The sequence below is a fragment of the Panthera onca genome, chromosome A2 (assembly GCF_046562875.1).
Source record: "Panthera onca isolate mPanOnc1 chromosome A2, mPanOnc1 haplotype 2, whole genome shotgun sequence".
In the NCBI taxonomy this organism is placed as follows: Eukaryota; Metazoa; Chordata; class Mammalia; order Carnivora; family Felidae; genus Panthera; species Panthera onca.
In genome coordinates this window covers 65,954,420-65,967,416 of record NC_138340.1, presented here as the reverse complement: position 1 = coordinate 65,967,416, position 12,997 = coordinate 65,954,420, and the positions used below count along the sequence as shown (strand labels likewise).

General features: G+C 46.2%; 1 protein-coding gene across 7 annotated transcripts in view; it reads left to right on the top strand.

Annotated features, from left to right (window-relative positions):
- Window positions 1-12,997, top strand: part of COBL (cordon-bleu WH2 repeat protein) — a 270,241-nt gene that overhangs the window by 236,070 nt on the left and 21,174 nt on the right. For all 7 annotated transcript variants that reach the window (XM_060632143.3, XM_060632144.3, XM_060632145.3 and 4 more), the window contains one exon: window positions 8,010-8,319. In XM_060632143.3, coding sequence (XP_060488126.3) covers window positions 8,010-8,319 — 310 coding nt within the window. The remainder of the gene's footprint in view (window positions 1-8,009; window positions 8,320-12,997) is intronic.

The following is a 12,997-nucleotide window of genomic DNA, read 5'->3' as shown; positions in this document are numbered from 1 at the left end:
GAGAATCCCAAATAGGCTCCTCGATGTCAGTGCAGAGCCTGACTCGGGGCTCGATCCCACAAACCCTGAGATCATGACCTGAGATGAAATCAAGAGTCGGATGCTTAACCGACGGAGCCGTCCAGGCGTCCCACGTAGTGACCATTTTAAATGCATAGCTGCTCTTGCAAGAGAGTAAATGAAATCGTGTTGGCCTGAAAATGAGAATGAAGGCACAGAATAGAAAAGCAAGGAGAGCTGAGAGGGCCTGGGCTCTGTTCCCACGGGCCTATCCTGGAGCCCACAGACCACACTGGGCCACCTGCGCACAGACCCTCAAGAGAGAGACCCTGTCCACGAATCGGAGGGGTGGAAGGAACTGGCCTTCAGCACAGGGAGATGCCAGGGGAAAAATTCAGAGAGTCACTCTTTGCAGGGAGGACAGTCCAGAGTGGGGAAGAAGCGTTAGCAGGAGCCTCGATTCCACTGAAAAACCTTAGCGTCTTAGTGAACCCAGCCAGCTACCAGTGCAACGAAGGCATGTCCCTGGGGTTCCTCAGGTCTCCCTAGGCGTGAGAGCACCAAGGTGCGAAGGAAAAAAGATATCCTTACACCCATCAGCCAAGAGCATTCATATGCTTGGTAGGTGTTACAGGTGGTAAAACTTCAGAAACCATCAATAAGGACACGGAAGGACAGACTGACCAAGAAAGAACATTGTAATCTGACACGCATTACAGAAAGGGACAAAAAAAAGGAAAAGGTTTTCTTTTTCTGTTTAGCTTTTCTTAAAAACACCTCCTGGAATGTTTTATTGCAGTGGCAATATGGTCTGTGTCCACCAACTTCCACATTTGCTACAACCAAAGGCAGATAAGGGAGAACACTGAGTCAAAGGGCACACGTTCATTTAATCAAAAGAGGGAGAAAGGATGATCTGAATTTCAGGACAAACTAAAATGGTTACTCACGAAAGACACTGAGTACTATCGTGGATGCTAACAACAGCTCTCCATAGTACTGCAAAAATATTCTTCATTGGGTCACTTTGATGCCAACTTTGGATCAGGAGCAGTGGCTGAACAGAGCTTTTTGGAAAGCTAAGCCAAAGTAGATCACACATTTTGTTCTGTAGAGTCTAGTGATAAGGGATGGAACGTGGGAGAAATTAGCAGAGGAAACGGACGGTATTTTTCTTAGATTGCCTATCCAAAATGGCACGTGACTCACCTTTGCTTTGTGCCAGACCTGACTCATAGTCAATTCGAAATTGAGTCCCTTGGCAACTTGGCAAGTCCCTGAGCGTCAGATTTTCTGAGGTGTTGATTAAATACAATTCATGTGCTTCAATACTCTAGACTACCTGGAGACAGGGTTTCTATTTTGATGATGAAAAGCAAAGCATCAGCTTTGTTCTTGCCAGTATAAAGTACATGCTTCTTCAGACTGAGGCCCCAGAAATATATATGTACCAACAGCCCGAGCTTTTTTCTCAAAAGTATTTTAGAATATACTGAAGTCCCTGGACAAATAGAATCAAGATTTTTTCCATAGAACATGGAAGAAAATCCTGTCGCTTAGAAAAGCTTAAATGTAGGTATTCTCAGTGAAATTCATTATGTGGCGAAAGACCCCTAATTTGACTCTTGCCTAACACGTGATTTTGTGTGATTTTGAATGGACTGGCTACTTTAATGGGCCTGGCAGAGTAAGTTTCTGCAACACATACCCTCAGGGATAGATGAAATAATTTGTTGGCTGGGGCTTCTTTTATAATTTGCAAAAGAGGAGTCGTGATAACCACGCTGCAGAGGGCATTGGATTAAATTGGAGGCAGCTAAATAGTATCCATTACAACATTGCGGAATGGCTACACCCAACTACCATTATATGATTTCCAAACATCAATGTTGGACTATACTATCTGGTAGTAATTAGCCAATGGTCTAATGTTTTAGGTGACTCTCATAGCCAGCCATCAGCATAAAGAATCCTGTGTAGCTATTTGCTGAAACAGGCACATGATGGCACAATGAAACTTTAGTTTTAAGATGACTGAGCTTAATTGAAGGATGGTCAACCATTATGGCTGCTTGGAGAAACGAGATACCTCATCCCAATGGAGTCCTTTCGAGAAGGTGACTTCCCTCTCTGCCCCATGGATCTCTCCTTAGCCCAATCTGTCATAGGGCTTTCTGTTGTATCCTAAGGAAACCATGCTATTCCCATGTATGAAAGAAATCCACTCCCTATCATTATTGACACCCTCATTTAAACACATGAAAATAGTCAAGAATCACTAAACAATCTTTTTTTTTCTTAATGCATGAAAGAGGAACAATGAACTGATCAAAGGAACTAACCCCAAAGGAAGTAAGGTTTATTTAGGAAACAAAATAGGACTTTAAATATTTTTTGTGTTTGCCTCAGAGAATTGTAATGGATTATCACATACATAAAACAAGAGCAGGGAATTACTGAAAAATAAATGAATAAAAGGACATCCAAAACCTCTTGGAAATTAAATACACAGACAAATTTTGGTGAAATTTTTGATATTCACAGATAAAGAGGAAACTCTTGCCAGCTTCAAGAGATAAGATTATATAGAGTTGGAAAGAACCATGTTAGCATACAGATTCTCATGTGTGAGGCAGGATGCCAGGAAAGAAGGAACCAAGAATAGAATCTTGAAGAAGGATTGTGATCTGAATCTTGCTTGGATTTAGCCATACTGATTGTCAAGGATATGGATTAGATGAAGACAATCTTCAGACACAAGAGGGCTTAGACAGTAACTGGATCCAAATTAGATTGTTCTGACAATACAACTACTCAACTATATAATCCAAATAATGGAAAATAAATCTAGAAAAGGGAAGGGTGTGATAATACAACTGTTGCATTTCATAAAAGTTCCTATAATAGAAACATAATGTAAAATAGTTATATATTTTTAATTTGCATTTTATATGTATATACTAATAATCTTATATCATAATTTATATTATATATTTAATGTATAATATTTAACAGATTATGTTGAATCATAATCATAATTATATAACATTAAATCATTAATCATAATTATATATTTTTTGTATTTCTAGTTAACGTTAATAAACATATGAACATATCTAATATTTATAATAAATATTTTGACATTATGGCATTCATATTTAATACATATTATAGGTATGCTGATGAAAATATCAGGGTAATTTACCTATTGATTAGATAGGAGTCTTTGATTCCAAGAGAAAGAAACATGTCTTGAACTGGTTAAGGGAAGTGGGTTTTTGTGGGAGTTTTTTGGCTCACATGACTGGGAATTTTAAGAGATGAATCCTCATTATGGTCATGGCGGAGTCCAGGTACCAAATTACTGTCTTAGGACTGTGTTTTCTCCCATCCCTGAACAAGTTCTCTCCATGTGCTTGTCCAAATGGCTATTTATCCAAGACTCTGCCATTCCATTGACTCCAAGCCAGTGAGACCAGCTTCCCCAGGAGCTCTGGTGGGAAGGTCCAGAGGCAGGCCTTGATTTGTCCAGCTGAGCACACGTGCCCTCCTTTGGTCTACCATTGTGTGCACGGTTTTAATTGGCCAGATTTTGGTTCCTCTCACGCCCATCCCCCAGGGCCCAGGGTAGTTAGGGGCAGTTGTTAGACTCACCCAGATGTTGAGAAATAAGTTGGCCACAGGAAGCAGGAATTCATTTAGCACTAACAGGGAGGGGGACAGTGCTGGACAGACAAAAACAGCAGCTGTTGTCTATATATGTCTTAATAGAACAGTGACTGGAATCCAGTCCTGCCTTTCAGTGGTGGAAATTGAAATTTTCCCTGCCCATTTTCCTGGGTGTATTAGGATTCTAGGCTTAAACGTATGTCTCAGGCTCTGGAGAAGTATGCATTGATTACATCATTGACTCTTAAGAGAATTCAGATTCCAGAGAATCTATTTTAGATCCATTAGTGCTTTCAAAGTCTTCATTATCCTGCCTTCTTGAAGAAAATTGTGTGTGTGTGTGTGTGTGTGTGTGTGTGTGTGTGTGTAATGATCCTCTATCGTGAACTGGCTGTACTGTTACCTGCATCGTGCAGTACCTTTGAGGGGTCCATGATTACATTGAAAAATGATACAACTCTTTTTAAAGTATTGCTATTTACAGTACAGTAGAAATTACATCTGGTGCAACCCATCAACTCAAGATGGAAATTTTCTCGTGTCAGTGAAAAATGTTAGGGGGACGTGGTGGTTCAAAATTATTTGCGGATGTATATGACAGAAACTATCGGCAAACACGTGTCAGTTTGCACTACTGATTCAAGAGCACTTTTCCAGTATCTCCCCTGTTTCTTCCCTTTTTTTCTCAGTTCTTAGAACATAAGGAATTAAACCAAAGTAGTTGGGATGAAAGATGAGCATCGGTTATTGGCTATCAATAGTGTGCGGAAATCATAGGCACCAGTGAGAGGGGAAGAAGAACCCTTTCTGTGAGACATTGTCTCTGGTCCACATCAATGTGGTGAAAGTGACCTTTGGGGAATCTCCCTTAGTCATGACTAGCAAGAGAGCACGATTTAGGGTACAAGACCTTGCACTTACATTCAATAAAATCACTCAAAACTGAATCCATTACAAGAGTCCTTGGAAGATCCTTATGTTTAGTGTTTGAAATTTTTTTGGTGACTTTGTAAATGAAAAACGCAATGACGTGGGTACTTAATGGAACATGATGGTGTTCACCTTGAGGAACTGGAAGCCGTAAGTTAGCATTTTCTTCTTTACACCTTAGCTAGAGAAATTTCTGGAAGCTCTCATTGAGACAGAAGGGCATTTGAACCACAGGATTATAAAATTTAGGTGGATGACAGTGAAGGGGTTAGTATTCCTTACTCAGGCTCTATGGCCATTCATTTGGAAGAGAATTTAATCAAGAATTTATATTAGGCTTCTGCTAAAGACAAATTAAGTGTGGTTTTCACATTTGCAAAAATCTTGCAGTGGTAACTTTTTAGGTCAAAAAGGTTGTTCACGCCTTGAGAGAAGAGCAGACTTGCTAGCAAATTAATTAGCTCAAAAATCACGAGCTATACTTTTAGGGCCGATGGAAGACAGCAGAAAGGACGTAGACAATGACGCATCCCTTTTACAATTCCTAGTCACTGGTCAACGGTCCAAAGAACGTTTGCATCTTACATTTAAATTTGGAATTTCAGAGAACAGTAGTACTCTGTACCTAGAAGGGATTTTAGAGCTCCTCAGAACCCACATGCTTATTTTACAGAAAGGGGGAAAGGCTGTTCCAAGTTTGGAGTAGAACTTGGACCTGGATGTGGGATTCAGGCTCTTAACCCAGCCCTTCTTGGGCTGTCTCTGGATTTCAAGTTGGGGTCCCCAGGACCAGTGGCTTCATGGAATCAGGGGCTAAGTGAGGGAGGTGAGGGGCGCACAGAAGGATCTAGACGGCCCCATAAATAACAGCCAAGGCCGCTCCAAGCTTTTCTTCTATGTTTTGGGCTTCTGTTTAGAATCGATAAAGAAAAAAAAAAAATTCTCCTGCACCATTATCTTACTCAGAAATGGCCAAAACATGTTACAGCTCACAGAGCTAACAGTAGGAACCAGCCCAGAGGAGACTCGAAGCTGGGGCAGGGCGAGGGAGGTGGTGATGTCCGATTCTAAGCAAAGATTCTCAGACCGACGGGGTTGACTGCAGACAGACATGAAAACCACACCGAGCCAGGTTGGAGCCTCGCAGGAATGTTCCTTCCTATCTCCAGATCGGGGCCGGCTTTGACGGCTCCCCCAGCAATGTTTCAGGAAGTTGTTTGCTGATCTCTCCTTGGCCAGTCCCCTGAGGTGGGTCCCTTGTCCCTGGGCCTTTATGCACTTGTTCCTCCCGTGCCTGGGTGACCACCCTCCTGACAGTGTGGCCGCCCTTACCTGCTCCCTGAACCCCGGGGGCAGCGCATGGGTGGACCCTCACCGAACACCTGTCCAGTGGGTTCAAGGATGCAGTTACTCTGGCCCTGGGAAGGTGATCCATTAGAAGGGACTTGCCCGGGCAGGAGGGGAGCTCCGGAAATGGCAGTCTTTACCGTATATTGTTAAAATGGTTTCACACATACACGCCGAATATAGACCCCTCACACCTTGTCGACTTAGGTTTGCAGTTGGCTCAGTTTAGAGCAGTGACTTTCTACTTGCTTTTTTTGCTCCCAAACGTCTGTAGGGTATAAAGCAAGCCCAGGCCAGCATTCTGGATCGCGTAACTGGAGAGAAAGGGGATGGGGAGGGCTTGGCGTCCCCCGTCCGCCAGGGATGTAGTCAAGTGTCCAGGACACGAGTGTGCCAGGAGGACCCCCTAGCCGCAGGCGGTCCCGAAGGCTTCTTTGGGGTTACTTCACACTCGGGTGACCCCTGGGGTGGGAAGAGGGGGGCCGGGACTGGACCGAGCCACCTGTTTGGGATCCTGCTGCATGCTGACACCTCCCTCCGACCAGCCAGCCCCACTCCACCTGTGCAGACACACCTCGAGTTGACATTAGCAGATGGCACCGAGGAAAAACACTGAAAGAAGGCGGGTATTGTTAACAGCGCTCGCTGCGTTCAGTTCGGACACACCGCCTCGCGCATTTGTGCCTCTAAACAATTCCTCCTTTGTGCTCTGGTCTTTCCTTTCGAGCTCTGTTGTGAAATGTCTGTGTTTTGTTTTGTTTTGTTTTGTTTTTTATATGTAATTTTGTTCTTTTGTTTATTTCATTGTTCGGGATCTCAAATACGCCAGCCCCTTGAGGAATGCTCTCCTTGGCGCTCTTTCGGGTTCATTAATTCTACGTTGCTAAGTCTGCTGTCCGGTTAAAAGCATGTCCCTGTGAGGCCGTCGCGGGACTCCAGCTCATGATCACGTGCAGTGAGCCCTGGGCACCCCTACGGCCTTAATTCACTGTAGCAATCCAGCAACGACGTATTGGAGAAACGGTTTTACAATAAGACACCCGGAAACTGCAGCACAGCACGGTCCTTGCTTCCTGGACCGCCGGGAACAGGGCTGAGATCGGATGTCTTGAGGTTTAAAATCTGTTTCTACATTAAATTCGAAGTAAACGCGTCTGGTGTGTAGCTGCTCCAGGGTGGTGTCCTCCTGTCCTGCAGGCATGGAGCGTTCGGTGACCTTAGGGAACCCGGAGGCTCGCTGTACTTCCATACTTATGTATCTCTGAAGGGCTTGCTTGGATGTTGTGCCAAATGGCTACAGTGTTCCCCGTCATTACTATTTCAGTGTAACCCTCGCTCTGATCGTTGCAAATCTCTGCCTCTCGTTCTTCCTGCTGCAGTAAATCTCACTTAGTGCTCAGGAACAAGAGAACCCCAACCAAAGCCACTTGCGTTCTGGTTCCTTCTCATTGGTCTTGGAGGTAATCTTCCAGGATCCCCTCTTGTTTGGACCAGAGCTCCCTGCTCACATGTAAAAAAACGAAGAGGAGGAAACAAATTGGATAAAAATGAAGGGGGAGCCGGATGCCGACGAGGCATGAAGTTTGACCCTGTAGGGCGGATTCCGAATGTTCCTGTGGAACGTTTGTCAGAAGCTCCCACACAGTATTATTTACTTCTCATTTTGTTTATGTCTGGAAACGATGGTCTTGGGGGAAGAACTCACTTCAGAACAACTTCAGCGAAAGCAAGGGTCAGGCTGGAAAGCATGGCAAACGCTGTGTCATTTGTCGGAATTTTTAAACGCATCTGCCCGCAGTCACACGCGCGGGTAAAAAGCCAAAAGGCTGATCCGGAACGTGCTGACGTTTGAGGGCAAGTTTTGCTCTCGATCACGTACAGGCACACGGCTCCCTCCGAGTAATAAGGCGCTTCTGGAGGAAGCTGTGAGGCTCGATCAGGTCTTCCTGTGTTCCCAGCCCCCTGAATTCCACCGTCCAGGGGAGTCAGGCAGGTTGGTGTTAACATGCGCTCGGCCGTGGGGAGACGTGCCGGCTGACGTGTCCTTGCCGTGTTTTGTCCAGTGAGCCTGCCCCTGGGGCCCGGCAGTCCCCGTGGCACGGACGGGGCCCCACAGGTGCCGTCCGAGGCCGAGGAGACCGTGTCTGTCGGCAGCTGTTTTGCCTCTGAGGACACAACCGAAGACTCAGGAGTGGTGAGCTCCCCGTCAGACATCGTGTCCCTGGATTCCCAGCACGACAGCGTGAAATCCAAAGATAAGTGGGCCACGGACCAGGAAGACGGCAGCGACCAGGACCTGGCTGGGACCCCAGAACTGGGTCCCCGGAAGAGCCCCACGCGGGAGAGGAACAGCTCTGGGCGACGGCATTCGAGGTGAGTCACGGGACAGCTGGAGAGGGAGGGCCCATCCTGGACTCGAGGAGGAAGGTCTGTGGGTCGTCGAGACCCGACAAATGCATGCCGGGTGCCCTCGGCAGCTGCCACTCCCTGATTTGGGGGTGTGATCCACAGCCGTGTGTTCACGCTCTTTCTAGACATGCAGGGGTTTAGAAGTACGGTAAAACCTTGGCTTGCGAGTAACTCGTTCTGCGAGGGTTCCACACGACAAACAAATATTTCTAGTCAATTTTGGCTTGATGAATGAGCGATGCCTTGCAACACAAGTCGCACGTGACGCCGAATGTGGTCACGCCTGAGCCAATGGTTCTTGAAATGAGCCTTGATGTACGAGTGCTTTGGATGACGAGCATGTTCTGGGAATAAATTATGCTTGCAGACCAAGGTCTTACTGTAATACCTAAGATGGGCTAGTTTGTTTTTCCTTTTATATAAATGGGACCATAATCTCATTCCCTTTTTTCTTTTCTTTTTTAAAAAAAATTTTTTTTAACGTTTATTTATTTTTGAGACAGAGAGAGACAGAGCATGAACGGGGGAGGGTCAGAGAGAGAGGGAGACACAGAATCTGAAGCAGGCTCCAGGCTCTGAGCTGTCAGCACAGAGCCCGATGCGGGGCTTGAACTCACAGACCGCGAGATCATGACCTGAGTCGAAGTCAGCTGCTTAACCGACTGAGCCACCCAGGCGCCCCTCAGTGCCCTTTTTTCGATCAAGTTTTAAAGATTGATCCATGAGGATACATGTCTTATTAGTTCATTTACTTTCCTTTTTTTTAATTAAAAAAATTTTTTTTTTTTTTTTTTTATGTTAGAGAGGGAAAGAGAGCTCACGAGTGAGGTGTGGGGGGCATGGAGCCTGACACGGGGCTCGATCCCATGACCTGAACCAAAATCAGGAGGCACACCTCGACCTACTGAACCACCTGGGGACTCCTTATTTTTCTTTTAAACTTAACTAATGGGCACTGAGGTCTTTCTGGTTTTCCACCCACTGGAAACAGTGAGGCAGGTATACATATGTTCCTGTTTACACGTAGAGAGCTTTCTAGAAGAGAAGTTACTAGACGTTCAGAAAAGGTCATCTTCAACCATGGACTATTGGCCAATTGTTCTCCACCGTGATTGGCTTACACACCCTCCAGTGGTCTCTAATGGCCTGGCACTCCTCACCTGCACTGGCCCATGCCATCAACAGACGTTTGCCGGTCCTACGGGTTCAAATGGCATTTCACGTGCTTTTTTTTTTTATTTTTTATTTATTTATTTTTTTTTTAATTTTTTTTTTTCAACGTTTTTTTTTTTAATTTATTTTTGGGACAGAGAGAGACAGAGCATGAACGGGGGAGGGTCAGAGAGAGAGGGAGACACAGAATCGGAAACAGGCTCCAGGCTCTGAGCCATCAGCCCAGAGCCTGACGTGGGGCTCGAACTCACGGACCGCGAGATCGTGACCTGGCTGAAGTCGGACGCTTAACCGACTGCGCCACCCAGGCGCCCCTCACGTGCTTTTTAATTTACAATTCTCTGATCAGTAAGAATGAGCATCTTGTGATGTGTGCATTAGTGTAGGAATTGTCTTTTCATAGACTGTTCTTTAAAAAAAAAAAACTGGGATGTTACTTTAAAAAAAAAAAATTCAGGGGTGCCTGGGTGGCTTAGTCAGTTAAGCCCCCAACTCTTGGTTTCAGCTAGGCCATGATCTCACGCCTCGTGAGTGCAAGCTCCAGGTCGGGCTCTGTGCTGACAGTGTGGAGCCTGCTTGGGATTCTCTCTCTCCCTCTCTCTCTGCCCCTGCCCTGTTCACTCTCTCTCCCAAGATAAGTAAACATTAAAAAAAGTAAATAAGTTAAAAAAAATTAAACGTTCATCCATTTCTTCTTAATCTGTTAAATCAGTTCTTGACTACCCACGGAGAGTCTTCAAGACCGTGGTTTGCTTGTAACTCTGTGTTCCTTCGTTGCATAAAAATTGCTTTTTAATTTTAATAATGTCAGATTTCTCCCCTTTTCCCTGAACGCGGAAATTCCTCTGCATATTTGAGAGCCCTTTCCCACACCCTGAAGGACTAAAGATGAGCTGAATTTCTCATAAAAGTTTAGTGTTGCTTTCTCGTATCTGGGCTTCTCAACAACCTGGGTTTATTTTCGGGTGTGATGTGAAGGAGGAAATCTATTTTTTCCCCTGACTCCTCGCTCTACCCTGGTTTCCTTGTATACCACCTGCCCCCTGCGTTCCGTTCCTTTCATAGCTGGATTTTTGGTCCTGCCATGTCCCTCCCCCCACCCCAGCACCCACTGTCTTTGTTTTCTTCAGTCTTGCCCAGAAAGGCAGGTTAATTCTCTTCAGTCTTGCCCAGAAAGGCCCATCAGTTTTTTTCACCCTTTAGATAATCTTAAGAGCCAGTCCACACAAACGATGTTATGGAAATATTAACAAGAATGAGACCAAGAACATCAGCCCGTAAGCCGACCCCCAAAAGAAACGAATGCCTTTGTGTTTGCCACATTTTGGTGCAGCCCAGTTCATGCGAACACACAGATCTTTATCTGGTTAATGTAATTGTCAATAATAATTTATTTTGATTCATTTTTCGCCCAAGGACGTATCACGAGCATTTTCCCATTTGTTAATTACACTCTCTAATAGTTTTAACGTGTAGCTCGTCAGACTTAAGGACAATTCCAAGGCCAAGTGTGTATTTCACTGGCCAGAAAACTAGAATGCGGCCCTTGCTCTGTTCTTCCCCCTCACCTTCCCCCCGCCACCCCTGCACACAAGGCACCTTAGCCTGTGCTGTGTGCATCTGTGAGAGCAGAGAACAATAACGGTGTTTCCTTCTTAGTCCATTTAATGTACAAAAAAATCTCTTTCTACAGTAATCCTCAGGTGTGTTCTGTGAGTGTGCACGGAGATTGCGTTCCCTGAGCTCTACATCTGAAGTTCATCAGACATTTTTCCTTCTGGCCCCTAGGGATGCTGTTGTTAACCCTCCTTTGCTTTGCCGGAATCGACCCCTGATGCAAAGCATTGCTGCTTTCTGTCCAAATTTGAGAGTTAACATTGCCCCTGGCCACAGCCAGGGATAATCATGGAGTCTTTAGAACCTGATGCTTTCTCCCAGCAGGGAGTAGGGGATGTTTTTCTGCCCTTATCTCTGGGGTGCCATGGAATTTGAGAGTAGGCGGTGGGGAGGGAGGGGGCTCTGACAGACCCAAAGGGGAGCCCCCAGCACTGATGAGTTGCCAGGCCTTCAAGAGTCCGCACGACTTTGCGGAGATAGTGTCTCCTCCCACTCAGAGGTGTCCTGAGCCTGTAAATGCCCAGTGTGCGTGGCACAGTACGTGTTCCCTTGCTCTCAAGTGGTTGCATTGTCAAAGTCACTACGGTTAGTTCAGGAAACGGGGCGCTGTGAATTTTCCTGGCAGGTCACTTTTCTTCTCTGGGCTTCCAGCAGCCTGGCAGTGTCCTAAGGATGTAGATAGCCTCTGAGCCCCTCAGCTCTGTCTGTGCTGTTCCATTATCTGCCGCAGACATGGGATCCCCTCTCTGCCCCAGGACTTCTCATGGAATGACCATCGTTAGTGCATTACTGTGATTCAGAGGAAATGTCTGTTTGGTCCTATTTCTCCTAGCTATTTGGTCTACTACACCCACAGTTGCTGGCTTACAGCTCCCAAAGCCCTTGGGATTTCTTAAGTGTAGTAGAGAGGTCTTTTGTTATGTTAATGGTACCTTTTGGAAAGCATCCCTGGGGCGGGGCGGGGTGGGGGCTTGCAGGGTGCCAGTGGGGGCAACTAATTGACTAAAGTCACTCTCTGACCTTCCGGGGGGAGGGGAGAGGGGCTGGAGGCAAGGTCAGCCATTGGCTAGTGACTCAGTCAATCATGACTATGCAATGCAGCCTCCAGAAACTATCAAAAGGAGGGTGTTGGAAAACTTCCAGATTTGGTGAACGGGAACAGGTAGAAGGGGATGGGAACAGGTTGGGGGGAGTGGTGCCTGGGGAAGGGTGGGATTTCTGTGCCCCCAAATCGTATTTCTCCTTATGCCTCTCTTCTTCTGGCTACTGATTCACATCCTTTCTTATATCCGTTAATAAACGGGCCAACCTAGGTGTTTCTCTGAGTTCTGTGACTCATCCTGGCAAGTTGATTGAACCTACGGAGGAGGGCGTCAGAGCCCCCAGTCTGTAGCCATGGGTCTGAGCTGGAGGCTGGTGTCTCTCAAGGGTGGGAGTGGGGAGGGGCGCCTGGGTGGGCGTCAGACTTCAGCTCCGGTCATGATCTCATAGTCCGTGAGTTCGAGCTCCACATCGGGTTCTGTGCTGACAGCTCGGAGCCTGGAGCCTGCAGCCTGCTTCGGGTTCTGTGTCTCCCTCTCTCTCTGCCCCTCCCCTGCTCATGCTCTGTCTCTTTTTCTCAAAAATGACTAAATGTTAAAAAAAAAAATTTTTTTTAAAGGGTGGGGGTGGAGAGCAGCCTGGTGCGACTGCGCCCTTCCGCCTGTGGGGTCAGAGAGTGTCAGAGGGACACTGTGTGGGTCCATAGTGTCAGAGGGAGTTGAGTCTTCGGACAGAGAGCTGCCTCTGCCCCTGTGCCTGAGGCACGTCGGTGCTGGGTCTGGGAACCCTTTAAAAAGTTTGCTTGACAGGA